The sequence below is a fragment of the Pleuronectes platessa genome, chromosome 23, assembly GCF_947347685.1.
Source record: "Pleuronectes platessa chromosome 23, fPlePla1.1, whole genome shotgun sequence".
In the NCBI taxonomy this organism is placed as follows: domain Eukaryota; kingdom Metazoa; phylum Chordata; class Actinopteri; order Pleuronectiformes; family Pleuronectidae; genus Pleuronectes; species Pleuronectes platessa.
Genome location: NC_070648.1, coordinates 5064874 through 5086253, shown reverse-complemented (window position 1 = coordinate 5086253; position 21380 = coordinate 5064874). Strand labels below are relative to the sequence as shown.

Here is a 21380-nt window from a genome sequence, read left to right as displayed (position 1 = left end):
TAGAAACACTCTTTTGTGAAACTATCACTCACAAGTTTTGTGTTAATATGTTATTTTAATTGAGTTGACGATTAAAAAACGACCATTACAAACCATACAAACCATAACATTTCTTATCAAGACCCAGCGAAGCCGGAAGTCCTGGTCAGTGACTCCTCTTGCTCTCCTCCTCCTCCTGCTCCTCCTCCTCCACCTCCTCCTCCTGCGTACCTCTCTCTGTAGGAGGCGGTGCTGCGTTGAAATCAGGGCGTATCCTCTGTTGGGGAATCAGGAAGTACGCTCACGTTAGTAGGAAACCCCTCCTGTTGCTAAGTTTACTTTAGTTTACTGACCACAGCTCGCTGGTGACCGGCCCCTCGTCCATCTGCTGCCCGTCTCAAGCATCACCTCCGCCCGCCTCCCGGCTCCCGGCTCCCGGCTCCCCGCTGTCCTGCCCTTCAATGGCTCATCCAACTGGCGCCACACGTAAGTTTCCCATCTTGTCAACTTTTATTCTCAATGGACGTGGGAGTGATGCATCGCCAGGGCGCGTTTTGGAGTCGTTGTCATTGCGGGTTCTTCTCACCCTGTCACGCAGCAAAGTTGGCTCCCGCAACAAAATAAACACGCAACGTAGCAAAGTGGCTAATTCAGCTAATGTCTGAGCTGGAGGATGCAGACACGCTGTGTGTCAGCTACACGTCAACACAACGCGTTCACCTATGTGGAGAGATGGAGGAGCACACTTGGCTAAAATCTTTTAAAGTTATACCTTCACAATATCACTGCTAACTGCATATTGAGCTACATCTCTTTAAAAGTGATATATTATTAAAAAAGTTAAGGGATTGGATCTGTGAATCATGCACAGTTTGTAGGATGCTATTGTTTATTAATGAAGGTCAGTCCATCCTAGTCAAATTATAATGACTCTTGCAAAGTTACAACTTAAAGTTCCAGTGTGTAGAATGTAGGGACACCTAGTGGTGAAGTTGCAAGTTGCAGCTGAACACCCCCTCACCTCACCCTCCCCTTACAAACATGAGAGAGAACCTGTGGAAACCTTCAGTTGTCATAAAATCTCAAAAGGTGTTAAGTTTGTCCAGTCTGGGCCACTGTAAAATCACATGGCGGCCTCCGTTGAGAGGACCCACTCCTGATGTAAATGAAGTATTTAAATATAAACAGTCCACTCTAGGTTAAAGAGAACAATAATTCATTTTATCAAACATTAGAGAAAACATCACTAGGATTATTTGATATTCAATTTCTGCCGATAGATCCCTTTCCCCTAAATCTTACACACGGGACCTTTTAAGGGTTTCTATTAACTCATTACTTTTTTATTTTTAGACTAAGTGCAGAAGCAGAGTAGGAAATAGTGTCTCATCACCTGCTTCCATTTTCCATGGAGAAGTGGAAAAGTGAAGAGGTGAAAAACCTCCGTTGTAGTATTAAGTAAAACCAAAATAAATCTTTTATTAATGTACATATCGGAATAAAATCTTTGCACAGAAACCATCCTCAAATATCCAGTCTTTCATTGACAAACAAAGATGTCTCATTAGTAACAACAGATTTTTTTTACACACTCTGTTGAGTGCCCTTTTTCTAAAAGCCTCTTGTGGTTCTATTCAAACTACTGGGACCACTAAAGCAGACAACTGTATGTGTGTCTGAATCAGCAAGGGTTCTCTTTCAGTTCCAGCCAGTGCTTCTTTGGTTTTCTTCCTAACCTTTAAAATGCCCGGCCTGTTCCTGTTTTCCACGGAGAGTCCACAGAAGTCTGTCCTTCGAAAAGGCCAAGGCCGAATCCTCATGCTAATTCAATGAGACCCAGTCATCCAGTGCGCCGGTTGGGAAACTGGAATATGCTCATGTTATGTTAGTGTGTGTGTGTGTGTGTGTGGACTATAAAAGTGTCTTCACAACTTCATGTAAAGCTGCAATTTAGGATTCATTTAGGGTCACAAGATCAATTTGAAGGAGTTACAAGATTATTAGAAGGATACGAGAGGTCATAACAAATCTGTTGTGTTTCATCTATTCATTAATTTCTCTGGCCTTTAGATCCCTTCTTTAAAATAATTCTGAATTAAAATGTCTTATCTCACGACTGCAAATGAGAAGCAGCCGCACTGAGTGACCAGAGAGAGGATGAGGCTTTGATGTGACAGGGCTGTCTCTGGTAATCTGAAACCACATGTGCACTGGCTCTTAGATTTGCTTCCCTAGCTGCACATGATTTCCTCAGCAAGAGGAAATGCCACAGTTAGACTGAGTCTTTACAAATCTCTTATATTGCCTGCAGAGCTGGAGACCACAGAACATCGTCTTAATGTGCTGTGGTCACATGAAAAAGCGTTGGTGGTTTGTTTACTGTCGTTCTCTCAACAGTTAAGAGCTTTTAATTGACTCACTGCAGATTTTTAACGATGCCACGAAAAGAACGATTTGAGGTGTGGAGGCCCTGATGGCTTTTTTTTGTATCTTCTGAGGTAAAGGAATAAATCTCGATTAATATGAATAGGACCAGACAATGTGAATAAACATGCACTAAGAAATGTGGGGTTGTGGGATGCTGATGCCAACATTAGGTGATTTTGATGTTGTTATCAAAACCTTACGACAGATAAATATAATTGAGGCTTGATGTTTTACAGTTAAACCACAAAGTTTATTATGAATAAATATAAATACGAATACAACAGAAGTACAACAAAATATATAAAAGAGAATAAACATTTGTTTCACGTAAAATATACCTGATTATAGCAGTTCATATCATTCGCATTAAAAATATAATACAACTTGCAGCTTTTTTGTTGTTGTTGTTGTTGTTAGTAAAACACAACAGATATTTAGAGGCTGATACCAATACAATATTCGGGGGAAGTATTTTATCCATAAATAAGAAGAAAACAGGAAAACAACCAAGGATATAGAGCTGGAGTGATGCATTCACTAAAAAGTCTGTCACTTCTTCTTGCATCTGTTTCTGATTTTCCGTTTTAAAAGATGTCAGCCAGGCTGTCTGCCAATAAACGTCTCACAGAGTCGCTTCTGGAAACTAAAATAAATCTGAACAAGGTTCATTTAGTTTAGTAAACACGCGGCGTGCTTCCTTATGCCACGTTGTCTGCTGATGTCAGCGGGAAGAAAGATCAACTTCCTCTTTTCTGAAACGCTTTGTGGCGTTGTGCAGCGAGAGGGAGAGCAGGAATGTCACAAAGTGTGATTCATTTAGATTCCAGCACACAAAGGCATCGTTAAACTTTGCCTCTATTAGTAGCTAAAATCATTTCCTATTCGAACAGCGGATGTTTAAGAAAGGGGATCAGAAAAGTTGAATATAAAACACTTTACCGAGCTAAACTGTCTCCCACTTCAATATTTCAGGTTATTTCTTCCAGGTATTTTCAAACATAAATCTCATCCTTTGTGCAGAGATTGATTTAACATCATCCAGTGAAAGAGGCGTTCGTGGCAGACGTCGATAACCTTCAGGCAGACAACTTCTCGCACACTGATTCCTGATAAAACTGCAGGAAATTAAACCAGCGGAACTGTAGCGCTGACCTATTCATGTGCAGCCTGCGAAGGATATTTCCCTCTATGGATTTGAGAGTGTTGACAGAAATACCTTTTGGAGGATATCACTTATCAAAGTGAAAGTTAGAGCGCATTCCGATGGAGTCGCCCTCATATTGAGGTTTGCAGTTTCCAGGGGAATATGATATTTATCTGCTGGGATCCTCGGGAGCAGCAGTTGCTCACTGTAACACAACAAGCTCTCCTTGTAGCCAGGGGCAGTTTGACCCAGTCAGTTTGTTTGGCTTTCACCCGAATCTATGCCAACCCCATGTGCAGCACTTGGTGACACTGAGACCCTTTTGTGTAAAATGTTTTTCTTCGGCCCAGAATCTCTTCTCACATTCTCATCTCATCCCAAGAATAAACACAGTCGCCTCTTCAGCCTATTTCTGGTGGATATCGGGAACTCATCAGCAGTGTCAATATGACACCGAAGTATATTTAACAAAGCAAAGACGAGCAGCCCCTCGGTGTTGTGATAACACATCCAGCATCACAAGGACTCCGAGTCATTGCACATACATCAGCTGATAAGTTATTTAGTGACAGTATCGTTGTCATTTGTTCAGCTCATAGACTATTAATGAACACTATCCAGAAATAGAGCTGAAATATAGGCCTTGAATCCTGTCTCCTCTATGTTAGTGGATGGGACATTGACCAAACTAAAATATATATACATATCTATATATAGTCGACTGTCCTGCTACGTATGCATCAAGGTCAGAAAAAAGCATTTGTGTACTTACACTTTAAGGGTCCGCTGAGTTACCATTATTTTATCTAGGAAAACCTCCAAATGTATTTGCTCAATAAGTCTAGTAACAGTCAGGTTATATTTTTGACTTGTTGGGTTAAAACAAGACATTATTAACTTGTAAGTATGATGAGCATGACTTAATTTATTCTACGATCATTTGTAATTTTTATATTTTGTGTCTCTTCTCCCCTGAGTTCATGCAGCATGATAATATGATTCACATAATTACTGTGTGAATCCACATCTTTATTTTTGGCTGTCGCTCTGTGGACTTCCATCATGGCACAATGCTCTGGTTGCTAAGCGATTTGTGACTCAACTCCAAATCCTCCTCGAGGAATCTGTTCAACCCATTTTCCACTCTAGTGTTTTTTTTTATTTATTTAATGGTTTTAATACAATCCTCACTTTCCACTACGACTCCTTCTGAGCCACGTTGAGAGGGCATGGGACTGTGCCAGGACCGGCCAATCACAGCGACCTCCTCGAGATATAAGCAAATGGAAACGCACAACATTCGGTCACAGCGCGGTCAGTGAGCGGACAATGGTCTGTAACAGTGTGTTCAGTCTGATGCACGAGGGAAGTCAAACAAAGGACTGGCAAAAAATGCCTGTGTGCATCAGGAGGCACATGGTTAGCTACACAGAGGCATGCCTGTACACGCAGCACATTTCACAATGAGATGAAGATATTGTTTTATTGGATAGGATTTAGATTTTTTCAGAATGGATACTATACTTCTTTCGGTTTCTCACCGACACACACACACACACACAAGGACGTGATCAGGAAAGAGGACAAAGGCCCTTCTGTGTGTTGTACTGGAATGCCTTACGTGCTGCTCCAACAGCAGGAGTCAGATCCCTCCTATAGCCGACCACAGGCCGCCATCTACACTTTGAACCTTTATCAGTTTCAAGATGGCTTGACCGACATCTAACATGAGAGCAATCGGTCGTCAGGAAAACCATGAATGTCATGAGTCTCAGGCTTTGTTTGACAAAGCCTTCCCAAGTGCCATATTTCACCCTAATGGGTCTAAAGTCCAGGTGTGTAGGTGGTGGGCATGTGGGAGTGGAAGCAGAAGAAATGCGAGTTTGTAGTAAAGTTTATGATCCACGTGTTCCTTTCTGCTGCAGTTACATAATAAACCCTGAGGTCAGACCAAACCTACTACAGGCAGAGCGGGTTTATGTCTTGTACACATCCATGCTCTTCATCTGCAGCTTTTCAAGCAAATAAACTCAAAATCTCAACCAATCAAACCTGCCCCCTCCGTATTCCTGTCATCGCCCTTTTTCCTAGGTAGTGAGACAGAATACAGAGGAAACGGCTCTGCTTGTGTGTAAAGTGACACCAACGCTGCCATCTTGTGCAACGTCTTTGACCTAGTTTGGAACCAGAGTCTATCCAAATATTTAAGAAACCTTCTTTGAGCAAGATGTTTCAGCTTCACCTTGAGGAGCCGTTGTTGTCCATCTTTATATAGAGTCTATGATGTAGGTTTTTGTACAGCCATCCATGTAGGTGCAAATGAATATCTCAATTATGCATTTGAAAAATACTAAACCACTGACTTTACACCAGGGTTTTGTAGGGCAGTCGCTTTCTGCTGCCTCATGCTATCTCCGATGCACCTGACCAACACACCCGTTGCTATTTAAACAACATGACGTGACAAATATAATCTCCATCGTTCGGACACTAGCAAAGACACTTGGGACTTTGTGTTGTGTGCTGGGTGTAGGCCTCTAAATGTTAATTGCACATCAGCAGCAGGGCTGTTTCACTTACTGACCTCGAATGTATTTTAATGGGAGAGTCATTACAGGAAGGAAAACACTGGAATGCTCCATCGGTTTGAAGAACACGTGTCAAGCTCTTTTCAACAGCCTTTACTCTACAGATACAGTAAGCCTTCATTCTGCCTCTTCTGTGGAACAAAGACACAACAGGTTTGTGTCAGATGGAGCCGTTACAGAGCAGAGACGGCAGCAGACTCGACTGATCCACGACGGGAACATGAAGGCTCAGTCGTGTTGCAGCTAATAGAATTTAAATCCTCTCAGCTGCTCAACACCGGCCTCGGGAGGATCCTCAGTGTCAGTGTCGATATCAAGTTACCATCAAGGGCGTTGTAATGACAATGTGTTGTTTGATTCTCTAAAGCCTGTGCACCCTGTTGCAACAAATATACATTTAAAAAGAAAATCTCTTTCATTTTGTCACCGGATCAAACCATAGCGAGTGTAGACGGTGGAGGAGGAGTGGGCGGCAAACCAGACTACATCGCCTTCGTCCTGGTGCCCGTGTTCTTCCTCCTGGGCCTGTTGGGGGTGGTGATCTGCCACGTGCTGAAGAGGAAAGGCTACCGCTGCACCACCGAGGCCCCGGAGGACGATGACGTCTTTGAGGAAAAGGATCCGGAAATGGGTGAAGGTAAAGAAATACATACCCAGTACCAAATACCACAAATATCAAATCTGGTATATATTCAGGCTCTTGGAAATACGTCTAGTTTTAGTTTTTTACTTTTATCTACATTATCACTGACACTATTTTCAAGTTAAACATTAACCTCGGCTAAATTATTTCTGTCGCACCGTGATGCTGCCGCTTTTCAGGTCAGTCGGAAAAAAACAAATGCAGAAGAAGGGATTTCTTGTGCAACAATTGCCAAGTTAGTCATCGGTGTGCAGGAGGTTTTCCATTTCCTTGTCGTATGACTTTTACAAAATTATAATGAGACGTTATGTAATAAAGTCACATTGGTTATTTTGCTTGCCCTCCAGTAATACAGGCTGGTACTACATTCCTGACTCTAATAACTTTGGTATGTGCCACTACGTACTGTAGGTGCGGGCAGATGATCACGATAATAATAATAGACCGGTGTGATGTGGCTGGCAACTTTCTTTGCTATAAACCTGTTGACATTTTTATTTTCCTGTGCATAAAAAACAAGGTTAAATGCAAAATTACTACATAGCTCTGGGCTTACTGAAGGAACACGTGTATATTGTGCATCGCTGAATAAGAAGTGGTCTTCAGTGTTTTGCACTAATGAATGAATCTTCAGAAAACACCCTGAGCTCAGAAACAGTTGATGCTGTATTGAAAGTCTTCACACACCATAAGCCCTCATTTTACTGCTGTCTTATCTTATCCATAATCTTCTAATGACGGAAGGACAATGTCCTTTTCTTTAAGGCTTATAGAGGAAACCAAGAAGATGTTTGGTATCACTCATTCTCTGACTTAACAGGGGTGTGTTAAGAGAGGTGAAGCAAAACAAGGCCTGTTTGATTTCCCTGGGCTTCACGTCAGATAATGCTTTATTGTTATGCAATTTGTGCACATGATGAAGAGTTTTCTGGCCTCGGAGAAAACTCTTCTGACAAAGGAGACCCAGATTTCCCCTTTATTTTACAATACAGTGCATGATAAGACTCTGTCATCACTCCTTACGAGAAACTTCTGGCATCCCCAGTTTGCCCTGGGGTATTTCATGGGCATGAGAGGTGTTCTGGAGAGTAGGAACTGTTAACATGATGCTAAACATGGTGAGGTAGCTAGAAAAATACCAGACAATGAAAACCGGGGCCAGACAGAAGCTGGTGGAGAACAAAATGGAGCAAAAAGTAGAGTAGCTATTAGTTTCTGGCCTCTCAGACAAATAGTTGAACTGACCCAGGTTTAGTCTTCCCTTTTTCTGCACCGGTCATATCTGTCATGACTACAGTGCTCTCTTCTCTTCTTTAAAATACTTGTGTGCAGACGAGGGCCTCCTGTCATCACTGGTCGGCCCTGGTGTATTTCACTGGTACAAACTGTTTACACTACACTGTCAGGATCAACAAGAGAACCTGGTGTCCACTTCTCTCACTTATCTGTTATCATGCAACTGACCTCTCAACAGTTTTCCTTCCGGAATACAAAGTCTCTAAAGTCTTCGTTAAGTGAAGAACAGCAGGTATTGAAACCGACAGGACGTAAATCTGGTTTCTAAGTTTGAGACCTAGCAGCAGCAGCTCTCTGTGTTTTGCTGTTTGTCAAACAGCCCTACCCTCTCTTCCTCATACAGTGAAACAAAAGAGTAAGGGGATAAAAAGCTTTTTCCACCCACGTTCAGTTCATCCAGTCGTCTCTTGTTTGTTAATGAACAGGTTTCCTCTTGCATTGTTGTCGTTTTCTGCTTTCGTCTCCTATAACATCCACTGCTTGTGAGGTTTATACGTTGCGGGCAGTTTCCATAGGTCACTGTGATTCACAGTAATCCGATGTTGTGGAAAAAGTATTATGTTTCGGGGAAATGAGAAAAAATCGAGGAAGCTAACAACAGGAAGCTCTTGGACGTGCCTCCTAGGGGGTGTGTGTGCTGCATGGAAGAGCTGGTTTGAGTTCTACTGGCAGTGATTGCACATTCTTATGGATTAGAGCTTGGTCTCAAGCCAAACTTAAACACTCCAGTGGTTTTCACTCAATACATTGATGCTGATAAATTAACAGATAACGTGGACCCTTGTTTTTGTTGTTCACTACAACACAACTGCACTTATCAATAATTTTTGTATGAACAATCGACACATTGACCGGGAATTGTTAGCCATTGTTTGTTTTTTTTTTCAGCCGGTAACTTGATTCTTTCTCACAGCTCTCCTGTATTTCGGTTCTCATCATAGCAGCCAGCCATCTTTGTTTGAAAAGCTCTCGAGGAAAACTTTGCAGGCTGTAGCTGCTCTGCACCAAACAGCAGACACACAAAGTTGGCATCCAGCTGTCAACACAACAGTTAAAGAGCCAGATATTTCCCTCAGGAGCAGGTAGAGAACAAAACGGAGCAAAAAAGTAGAGCGTTGCTTCATATCTGCACAAATTGGAAGATAGTTCGCTCACATTATATCAACTTTATAATTCAATAAACATGACAGTGTTGTGTTTACAGCTTGTTACACTGCCCCCAAGTGGCCAAAAATTCAATCAAAGCAGCTTTCAAAACTTTAATCTCTCGAAAAGGAAAACAGTCACACAAAACGCTGCATTTAGTGAACGTGCAGGTTCCAATTATAACTAATTAATTGCATTTCTGCTCCAGTTAGACAGTAAAACCCTCGGGAGTCATGTCATCAAGTTCTAATATTAATAAGAGCTTAAGTCCTGACTGACGGCGGTTTTGTTTTGCATTTACAAGGGAACAGGCCCCTGGTTGTTAAAGTCCTCAGGCCAAACCTGAGAAGTGTTTTTAAACATCCTGGTTTTTTTTTTAACTCAAATGTTTGCTCAACCTTTTCTTGTGAGTTTTTGTCTGTCATGTCCATTGATATGTCTTTTATGAAGCCGAAGCTCAATCAGAGCTGCTTGATGATATTAGTAATTCACTGCCTATTGCTCATGTACTAACGCGAGTGCTTCCTGTTGTGTGTTTTTTTCCAGAGATGAACGACACCCTCAGTGAAAACAATGACACAGTCGGACAGATTGTTCATTACATCATGAAAAACGAAGGTATGTGATGATGACAGCGTCCGAAAAGCCTCCTCCATGTTAGTGGATGGGACTTGAGCTAGCGCGTATATATGTAAATAGTGGCCGCATTAAGTTTGAGTTATTATTAGGTCACGTTTAGGTCATTTCATATCATAGATGTTCATAGCAAGATACAGATATAAATGTTTACACACAGACAGCAGCAGTGGAGTATTGGAGGAGGAGGAGGAGGAGGAGGAGGAGGAGGGGGAGGGTCGTTCTGGTTGTGTTGCAGTCGGAGAATCTGGACAGAGTGTTGGGATTTTAAGTGCACACACATACAGATCAAACATTTTGTTCTCAACAACTTTCACTTCAGACATCACACGGCGCCGGAGGAAGGACGAGGCAGGAGATGAAGGGAAAATAAAATCAAAAGGAGAGGGAGAGAAGTAATACGATTATACTGCCGAGCCGACTGTGTATGACATGAGCTACAGCTAAACACATACAAATTATGTAACAACACAAACTGATAGTAGGTTACAGTTATCATCATGCTTATTCCCAGCTTTTGAACCATCCACAATTGGTAATATATAAACTGGTAATGAATGACAGCATAGTTAAAAGAGTTGTAAAAGTACAACAAGGGTGAAGCTATAATTGTGTAAGAACACCGCACGTTTATAAACATTTTAAAGGTCCCAATTATGTTGTATGGTTTAAATGATAATTAGATGAACTTCGGCAGTTATTCTTCTCGCTCTATAAAGCAGAATCTGTCCGTCAGAGGAATCCATACCTTCCTTCATATCTTATCTAAAAGACTTCCTCTATGATAGCAGATGAATGCAGCATTGTCTTGTCTCAGTCAGTCACCGCTCGTCACCACTGTGTCCAAGATGGATATTTCTTCCCCCCCTCCTCCTCCTCCTCCTCCTCCTCCTCATCCAGAGTTGAGCTGTGAGCTGAGTCATCGCCTCCTTTTATTCCAACTGTAGTATTTGTAAAGTTGGGAGTCCGTTAACTGTGAGTCACCCTCACGTCGTCAGTATGGAGAAGTGGAGACGTGGTTCAGGGACTCGAACCATGGAAATATTCTGTATTATACGGTCGTGACAGTAAAATCTGTTTGTTTTTTCCTTTAAACAGGTATCAGGTATCTGTTGATAAAGAAACTGCCTGATTAAATAAAAATAGAAACATTACTTTGTGGTCTAGATGCTGAAAAAGTCCACAATTAACCGAGGAATAATTTCTATCTGAGCTTTTATTGAAGAGATATCAGCAGCTTCTGTTGATGTCAAGTAAAGACATTCCAAACTTTATCCCCTACTCGACTAGAAGTGAAACTTTTGTCAGACTTTGTTTTGTCTGTCAAATGTTCCGTCAGGTTTGTCGCGTTCCCCCTGAGGTGGTTGTGTACAGTAGCTTCACTTCAGTGCCGTTTTTAATTGTGTTAAGGCGTTGTTGCCATCTTCTTATAAGCGATCTGCTTTTGAAGTCACTGGAGCGTTCTCCTCGCTAATTCCCAACGCTGCTGTTATCTCCCTGTTTCTCTCTCTCCCCCTTTCACGTCTGAACGAGTGTGTAACTCCCCCTCTCTCTCTCGCTCTCTCTCTCTACCCCATTTTCCAGCAAACTCGGACGCCCTGAAAGCCATGGTTCGTGATAACAGTATTGATTCTGACGGGTAAGTGTCTCACTCAAAAACAATCAGATTTCTCCGAATCCTTCTGTGTTTATAAAGACTTAATTTATCTCTCTGATAAATGGGTAAACACTAGCGCTGTTAACCGTATCAACCACCAGGTGGCACCATAGGCCTCCTGGTCAGCCTGAAGTGAGAGCAGTTGAGGAAGGATGAATGGACAGACAGAGAAAGACAACCAGGTCACGTCTCTCTTCTGAAACGCTTCCAGATTGGCAGGGGCCTGATCGGGGGCAAGCAGTCGTGGGGACAGTTCCCAAAGTGTGGCTGTGCCCCACATCGCATTATCCAGGGGTTATTAAAGAACACTGAGCCCAGTTGTTGGCCAGAATACACCGAGTGCGACTATGACTCAAGCTTCACATGGCAGCAGTGAGCAAAGAAAAGAGTAGATATTAACAATCTAGAGCTTTAAAAGTGCAGAAGCCTCCATTAAAGCTGAAAAAATTGATCGCCAAAAGTCTAATCAATAACTACCTTGATGAAAATAAGTCTTTTATAAGGCTAAACGACTAATATGTCCTGCTTTTGGGCCTCATATCACTTATTGATTATTGGTCAGACAAAATAAGTTATCTGGAAACATCACCTTGTATTTCAGGTTTAATTTTTTTTTATTATACTATAATAACATGAAATTATAATTATTTTATGTAATTCATGATCAAAATAATTCTCAACCACTTAACACCTACCATGAACATTTCTTTTAAATCAGATTTTCCATAAGTGAAGCTGTACTCTCTCGAATGACCAGCAGAGGGCGACTCCAGAAGTCTATAACGAAAACCTCACTTGATTTGTAATGTAAGGGTTAGGGTTAGGATCATAAGGACTTTATGATCTGATTCTCTAGTTTCAAGTCTTCTCAATTACATCATGATTTTAATTTAGTAAGTTACAGTCCAATTCAGATGATAAAGCAGCGTGCATTGGGGAGTGGATTCCTTGTGATGGCTAGAACCGTCCAATGGGTGCAGGTGTTGGTGGGCGTGCGGTTTCCTTGAGCGTTGAGTCTGCCCAAATATAAATATCCGAAGTGAAATGTTCTGTTTTGAAAGTGCAAACCGTGACAGCGAGCAGCTTAATATTATGGTTAAATTACACCAACCAGCTCTAGATAAAATCTACAGGGCCTGAAAACGCCCTGTATATTCTGGAGCATCCTTCATACTGTCATCTCAAATCAAAGGCTGTGACCCTGCCTCATCAGAACAGCAGCCGGTGGTTCGAGCAGAGATCAGACGTCTTCACGTTTCATCCCAGCGTTCCCTCCGAGCTCAGTCCATGAGCGAGTGTAGTGCTGAGATAAGAGCTGAGAGCGAGTTGGGCAGATAGACGGATAGAAGGAGGAGGAGATGCTCGCGACAGTGGAGGAGCCTTAAGTAAATCGAGTTAGAGCAGTATGTTTTCCTCCCTCTCTCCTCCTGTCATCTTTCTTGTCCCGCTGCATATTGTTCTCGAAGGAGAGGAGGGAGATAAAGGACGGGGAGATGTTCTCTTTTGTTGGGGAAGGAGCGGTGTTGATAAATGGCAGCAGCGTTGCCTCGGCAGGGATTAGGTGCTGAGGTATTCTGCTCAGTCTCATTGGGTGTCCTGGAGAGAGAAAATAAAAAATCTGCAATCGCACACATTTTCCTGGCGTCACTTCCATGCATCATATTCTGTGCTCTCTCCAGATTTCTATTCACACATATCTCCACTCCCGTGTTTTGTCGTTTTTCCTCCCGTCTCTTATTTCTGTCCAGATTTCTCTCTGTGTCACTCTCTCTCCCTGTCGCCCGTTCATATCGGTCTCTGTTTTTTCTCTGGGCCAGGTTGGGCAGCCGGCCAGTGGATCACTTAGAAATGGAGGAATGGTGGGAAGAGGGGGTTTCACCGGGGGTAATTTACGGGACACTTAAGGGGGGGAAAAGGAGGGAGAGAAGGAGCGAGGGATGGAGAGAGGCTACAGGGAGGAGAGAGAGCGACTGTAGTGTGGCCAGGCCTTGCTATCTGCCTCTCCAGACTCACTACTTCACTTCCCCTCCGCTCACTGCTGCTCTCCCCATCACTGCTCCACCTCTCCGCCATCCCTCGCTCCCCTGTCGTCTCTCCACAGCTTGCTCCGTTCACATCAGTGCCTCCCTTCAATCATCTCCTTCCTCTCCTGGGTCAAACTCCTGTTTCCTACCTCTGCTCCTCAGGGAGCCTCACGCTGCATATGTGCCTCATGAATAGGTTTTGTGCCTTTGATTAAAAAAACAATGCACTTGCTCATGCACATACTTATATACGCCTTGTTTATAGAACCCCACCTGTATAGCTTGTGAAAACACAGCACTGTCTTCTGGTGTCTACCTCACATTATGAGTTTCATGGCCACAAACTTCTCTATTTCTATTTCACATCTACGCAGATGTCGTTATGAAAAGTCTGATGTTCTGATAGTGTGACGTCACTGCGGCTGCACTAACACTCGTTGACGTCAAGTCAAAGTTTATTCAAATAGCGCATTTAAAACCACCTCAGTCGACCATCAGGCTTAAAATATGAAACTAAAAGAATAGTTTAGTTTGAATGGGGACAAAACATCAAGCAATGTAATGCAATTTGTTGCGAAATCGAACTTTAAACAATTACTCACATGTCAGAGTAGGTTGGCAGTTTGTTTTACTGACTAACTTCTTGCCAGTTTCAACATGACCGTGTCCCAATGGACGAAGTCAGGTTTACTAAGGAACAATAAGCTCTGACCTCCGCCCAATCAAACACATCGTTCAGGACCGTTCAGGACCCGCCCACCTCGCTGTGAAGCTCAGTTGTTCTGAATCATTTCTGCCAGTTTCTCTGTGGCAACATATACTCTGAGTGTTCATCTGAGCCTGGTCCGTGAAAACCTAAATCTCATTATTTTACTTCCTGTCCCCTGTGCTTCATGGGCACGTGTTGTTGTCAGTGAGCAGAGCTGCTGTTGATTCTGCCTTTGTGTGTAAACAATGTGGAGAGCTGCTCTCCAGGGTCATAAACATGCAAACGCTACCGCTCCACTCAAAAACATATGTGAGAGAGGGAGAGAGAGAGAGGGAGGGAGAGAGAGAGAGAGAGAGAGCAAACAGACGGGCGAGCGAGCCTCCATTAGTGTCTGTTAACACACTTCTAAAGTAAATACAGTACGAGTGGAGGGAAAACACCATCTACTGCTGTATCTCCTATACAGTTCTCCACATGTCACCTGACGCCCGTTCTATAGAGAATATTACTTTGATTATTATCACATTAAACATAATTCCCACTGTCTTTGATGGTGTTTGCTCTGGTGTGTCTGGTGTGAGGTGACATAAAGGAAACTCTGCAGCTTGAATTCTCTGTGAAATGCAAATGTGTTGGACTGACTGTAGGTCAGTTTGGGACAGGTCTCACTTCTCAAAGCCGACCCTTAAAGGTTGTGTTTATTTTAATTAATTTAATTTAATTGAATGAAACTACAACAGTTGCTGATTAACTACAATGTCCGTCTCATTGATAATCATTACAGAAGGTTTTAAAAATCACTAACTTCTTCTTCTTCTTCTTCCTCTTCTCCCTCAGTCCTCCTCTCACTCCGACCTCCCCCGGCACCCCGACCCCCCCCGTGACTCCCATCTCACCCGGGGCGCCCCCTGGAGCCGCCAAGCACACCTGCAACCACCTGCACACCATCGGGGGCCCCGGCGGCCTCAAGAACACCTGCTCGCGCTGCAGCCAGAAGAAGTGGCCGCTGCTGAGGAAGATGTCGGCGCGCAAGTCGGAGCACCGCCGCAGCCAGTATGGAGAGGTCACGGTGCTGGCCGTGGGCAGGTGGGTGTCTATGTGGGAAGAATAAAAAGGAGGGTTTACGGCCGTGTGTTTAATCTCCAGGATTCCCTGGAATCACAACACACAGGGTGGTTTAATTAGCGGAGGTAAATTACAACTCACACAGTTCGCCCCGGAGCCAGATCCGACACAAGGTGCACACAAAACAATCACTGTCAGACATTAACTCCACGTAATTGCCGGTGAAAAAAGAAAAGAAAACCCCCCACACTTAATAAAGTAGATTGGGTTTTCGTTGCACTTTGACATCAGACCAGCCACCTGGAAAATGACCTGGCTGGGCAGTCAGGGAGAAGCCTGGGAAAAGAACACCCTGGAGCTGCCGGGCTCGGTGTGGAGCTTCTCCGGTTGACCTGTGTTGTGTTGCCGCGACCTCTGTTGAAAACACACCACACTGGACAGACAGAGGCGGTGGAGGAGAGGCCGGTGATATCTCACAGCTTTCTGCCTCAGTGCTGCTGCTTGTCTGGAGTCTGTTTGAGCACGTGTCAACAGAAACGTTAGGGTCAGTGTGCATTTGTCTTTTCTTCTTTCATCTGCAGCTGCAGGAATTGACAATGCAAAATGATGTTAATGAGTTTTTAACTGATGCTGTTGTCTCCGTCTTATTATTTTTTTGTTTTGCCCATATTCACAAATCACAATTTACCCTTTGCTCATAGGATTCAGTATTTTTTTTTAATCCTTCGTCATCACAGAACTTTAGGAGAGATCAGTCTGGAAAACTAAATTAAAAATTCCGATCACACAGCGAAAAGAATGTGGCCAAGTGGGTTCATTAAGCTCATTTAGCACTGTCCACTGATTGGACAGTGCTAAATGAGCTGAACATGCAGGTGTGAAAACCAGTGACAATGGAAACTTTACATTGCTTTCCAGTGGTTTAAGTCAAAAACTCCACACTGGGAATCAAACCCTCGCAGTTTGATACTGCTCCAAATCCACCACAGCTCACGTCGCCTGTGCCCTGGATGTTTAAAGTAATGAGCCAATTTTATAGTCCACTTGTGAACCCAGGGAAGATCGAGGCAGCGTGCCCCCCCCCCGTCACGCAGCGAGGAATCCTCCTCCTCATCCTTAATGTCCCGGTGCGAGCTGATTGGGATTCTGCGAGGCCGCTTTTCATTTGCACGCCCAGATGAATGGCTGCGCACGGAGAGGGTCGGCTCCAACTGGATAGGAATATTCATTTTGCTGATTTAATTAAGGTTTTAGAGGGAATGTGTGTGTGTGAGAGTTGAGAGAGGTGGTTGAGAGACACACACACACACACACACACACACACACACACACACACACACACACACACACTCTGTTCCTTCTGTCCAGGCTGAAGCAGATGTCAGCTGTGGCACAAATGAGACTAACTGATACTCTCTGGGTTGATGTTCAGAAATATGGGCTTAGCCGTGATGTTATAATTGAAGGACTCTTTTCCAAGGCTTGTTTTATGTTGCTTATGCCTTTTAAAATGTACTATTGAACCAAGAGCATATTCTGTTTTATTTTGACCTAGAAAAACCATCTTTTTTAAAAGTTTGCTTGAAAATTCAGCCGTGTACACTGTGCCGTGTGTGTTTTTGTGTCTTTCAGCCACTGGTGTGTCCTCACAGAGTCTTGTTTTAATGAGCTGACTTGTAGGAGACTTCCTTCCTCACTTGTGGCCCAAACAACATCCATGAGCTTTTTTTTGTTCTTTTAAAACAAACATATTCATTTCTCTCCCATTTCCAGGTTCCGGGTGACAAAGTGTGAAAGATCAACCAGGGACAGGCGGACTCTGTTAATATCAGACTCCAATGGGAGTGTCCCCACGTCCCCCACGTCCCCCACGTCCCCCACAGAGGTGGCGCCCAAGAGCCGGACGACGTCCGAGTCCCAGCAGGTCTGTGTCCTGGAAACTCGCAGTCATCTCGTTCTCTTGTCGCCATTGTCTCTCGCCCATTAACACCCTGTGTGTCAACAAGCAGTGTTTACATATGCAGGATAATTTATGTGTGTGAGTGGAGGCGCCGCAGTGGGTCTGTGATTTTTGTTATTAATGATGAGCATGTTCACAGCACCTGGCGACATTAACCCCCCTCCGATTAATAGTTTCCCTCTAGTAGAGCGAGAGCTGTTCTGAAAGCAAGTGGTGGCCCGACACACACACACACACACCAACACACACACACACACACACACCAACACACACACACAGAGGTCGCTGTTTGACAGTGATAGAACATTCCGATGTGTTTCCACAGATGAAGAAATGTGTAATTGTTCAAAGACAAACCACATTTTCTGTTAAAAGATAGAAACGGTGAACAACATTGTTGTCAGCGACCTCCCACTCAACAAGTTGTTTATTATCAGTGGATTGAGGTTAATTTGAGTTCAACAGAACAAGTTTAATGAGTAATTAAAACATTCACGATGAAGAGCAGCAGCCTTCAGCGCTTCATTTTTCAGTTTGCATCTCTGCCTGATGAGATTGTGACGCTCCGGGTGATGACGAGCCTCCACTCGTCTTCTCCTCCTGTGTGTCGTCTATTGTTTGTTTGTTTGTTTGTTTGACAACAAACTGTGAGAAACCTCAGAGAACAAGCAGAGAGGAAACTGACACTGCTGCTTTAAAATGAGCCCTGTGGGATTCAGCTCTAATTCGGTCTATTTACTCGTCCCATTAAACACTCGTGCATATAGTGAACCATCGGGGGGGGGCGCGTTTTACCCTTTGTTGTGACAGTTGTGGCGTAAAACTGTAAAAACACAAACCTTGGTCCTGAAATCTAATTGCAGCTATTCATTCTATTGATTTTCTAACCATGTTGGGTAAGAAACAACAGTCTAATATGTGATGTAATACATTGAAACTTAAAGACGCATTTCCCAACGTCCCTGTTGTACTATATCACAATAAATCCTCAGAGTTCTGTTCCAGTTTTTTTTATTTTTATCTGAAAATCCCTGAGCAGACTCGAGAAGGCTGTTCTCTGTAATGTGAGAGTTTTAGAGTCTTTGGGACAAACCTGTTTCAAACCAAATTTGTTTTAGGGAGAGACGTTAAACTCGTATTTCATGGATTTCATGGATCCATTTAACCTCGGTGTCATTTCAGTGCTGTTGACTTGTAGCTTTTCGTGTATTGACTGTGCGAGGAGGACAAAATGTCTCCCGTCCCAGAAAATAAACAAACCCTTAAGTGTGGAGGACTGATCAGGCTGAACACAGACCCTTGATTAATGATTCTCTTATTTCTCCACCACCAGGGGCAGACAGACAACACGGACACTGAGAAATGAGAGAAGGAAGAAAATCCAGGTAACCGGTCTCATATATTCAACCTCCTTCATCCCTGTCTCCATTTCTGTGTCTAACATGATTTACTTTCCAACTCCAGAGCTTTCCCCAGAAACGAGAGAAGCAGCATCTGGACACTTTATTTAAAAACCCAAAACGAGAACATCCAAACATCTGCTCAGGAGGAACGTGAAGCATGGGATTCGAACCGAGGATCGCTCCCTCCACACCCTCGCTCCACAGGGAGGGAGAAATGCTGCTGCCGATGAAGACGAAGGTGGAATATACAAATAGAAGGCTGGAGAGGTGTGTCTGCTCACAATGCACTCCATATCCTCCTTTTCAAGAATACCACAGCAGTGCCTTGCTCAAAGGAACCCTGAACCGGGCCTCTCCCAGCAAACTAATCAACCGAACTGCCTGTGTGTCCGTGATGCAGTGTGTGTTATTTGCATGTTATCAAGCAGTATAAAGCAAGTCATTCCAGGAAGAAGGATCAACCTGATGCGGATGAGCCGGGGAACAAATACACGGGAGTGTTAGCATCATCGATAAGAGGAGAGCAACGGTAATCACATCGTGTAACATCGTGAACATGAAGACTTTGAAGTGTCTCCCCCGTCTTCTGCGTCCTGACCCCGTGTCTCCATCTTCCAATCTGACCTCGAATGAAGAGGAAACTGCATTTTCCATCAACAGGTAGAAGTGACATTCTTCTTTTGTCACTTTAACATTGTTTTGTCTACCGTTTTGGTAGCTGCCTGCCTTTTTAGCTACTTAAACTGCTGGCTGCTAACTTTGTGCTAGCCTCGTGCTTAACAGTTAGCTTTAGCACAGAAGTCTTGAAATTACGATCGGAGCTGTGAACCAAAATGAAAAACGGTTGTCGACCGTAACGTCGGCCAAAAGAAACCAACACGCTTCGTAGAGCTACTTCGTTGACCCCTTTGTCCTTTTAGCTGATCATGTGACCAGATGCTAATATAGAAATATTTTTAAAGCTTTAATTTGTAATATTAAACATTTAAATTGGAATTATATTTTTTTCATTCATTGTTTTGTTTGTCGGACGTTAAAAACACATAGCTAGTTAAAGTCGATGGAAGGAAAAGGGACGACAATTCTAACCAAACAAACCTGAAAGCTTTTACTTCTTCACTTTTATCTCCAGTCTTGTTCCTTTTCGGCTTCGCTCTCGTGTTCACGCAGAATAAATCATAAAATCGGTCGAAGCCAAACAAAGCTACTTATTTTAACTCTAAGCCTAAGATTCATCGGATTTTACCGTGAGCTGCCTTTTTTTTGTTGTTATACGAGTTGTCATCATAGGAAGAGGTCACGAGCAGATCGGGTACAAATGAGTTAATCCGTCGCAGATTAGCTCTCCGTTGTTCTGCCGGGATGTGATCCGCCCTTTTCTTCTTCCGATGAAATGAGCCTCTCAGTTCTCAGCGTGAGTCTAATTGCAATGCGCTGCAGTTCGATGAGCGTCTACAGTATGGAGAACCCGTTTGTTGTGGAGAGGGGGGGGAAACAGTTTTTAGTCACTTTCATGTGAATGTTACCTCCAGAAAGATAGATAGACAGATAGATGGATACTTTATTAATCCAGAGGGAAATTCAGACACAGAAATACGTGTGGTATGACTCTAAATGTGTGTGTGTGTGTGTGTGTGTGTGTGTGTGTGTGTGTGTGTGTGTGTGTGTGTGTGTGTGTGTGTGTGTGTGTGTGTGTGTGTGTGTGTGTGTGTGTGTGTGTGTGTGTGTGTGTGTGTGTGTGTGTGTGTGTCTTTGTGTGTGAGAGAGAGAGAGAGAGGAAAATAAGAGGCACTTTGAATTTTTCATCACTTTAACACAGTGTCCTTTCTTTTTTAACGAAAAATTCTGGTGTTTTTCAACCTTTTTCTTATTCCTACATGTGACCTTGAACTTGACCCTCAGTCCTAAAGGTCACAGTTATGAGGATAAGATCCAAAGATACAAATGGTGGAAATAGTTAGATTATTAAAACAGTCAAAATTTTAACGAGAAAATTACGATTTAGAATGTAACAGGAAGTTCTCGGCCTCATCGGTTGAGTTGAATATTTATTTTCTTCTCTTTTTGTTCAACGAAGAGTGCACAGGATTCAGATGTAGTTTGTACTGACGCCTTTAGTTTGAAAAGTCTACCTCTTTTGTCCTTGTGTGGAAAGTAAACTGTGGGAGCAGGAGCAGGATCAAGTATTAGATTTATCATAAAGTGTCTCCAGCAAATTTAATATTAAATATTCGTTTACAAGTCACAAGCCGGGACGACGCACACGAAATACAGCTTTCGATTGTTTGAGGATTTTTTTTGTCACCATTCTTAATTAGTTTCATGGTCCTTTTTAAAAACCAAGTAAATCGTTGTGAATGTCATTTCATCTTTTAAATTTCATTGAAAAACATATGTGTTATATTTGTCATGTTTTGGGACTGTTTTTTTTTTTTTATTATTGTATAATGAAAGAAATAAAGCAAATAAAGACGACTAATACACAACGAACCATAAATAATTGTTCACTTGTAAAACACACTGGTAAAATATCACTGCTCTATTGGTTAAGCTCCTTCTTTCTTCCTCTCTGAATTTTTTAAGTCTTAAATGTGTTTAAATATAATATTATAGGTCTCTGACTTTAGTTTGCGAGATAAAATGGTGATTTCCAGGGTTATTCTGTTATTGTCTACTTCACCTTATCAATTATGAAGAGTATAA

At 42.9% G+C, this 21380-nt stretch overlaps 1 protein-coding gene across 1 annotated transcript; it reads left to right on the top strand.

Moving 5' to 3' along the window:
• Window positions 1-323: 323 nt before the first annotated feature.
• Window positions 324-20372, top strand: rell1 (RELT like 1). The gene is made up of 8 exons (XM_053416478.1): window positions 324-465; window positions 6581-6775; window positions 9770-9841; window positions 11444-11498; window positions 15087-15335; window positions 17088-17238; window positions 18608-18659; window positions 18739-20372. The coding sequence occupies exons 1-7, from the start codon at window positions 441-443 to the stop codon at window positions 18638-18640; spliced, it is 780 nt and encodes a 259-aa protein (XP_053272453.1). The 5' UTR covers window positions 324-440; the 3' UTR covers window positions 18641-18659; window positions 18739-20372.
• The last annotated feature ends 1008 nt before the right edge of the window (window positions 20373-21380 follow it).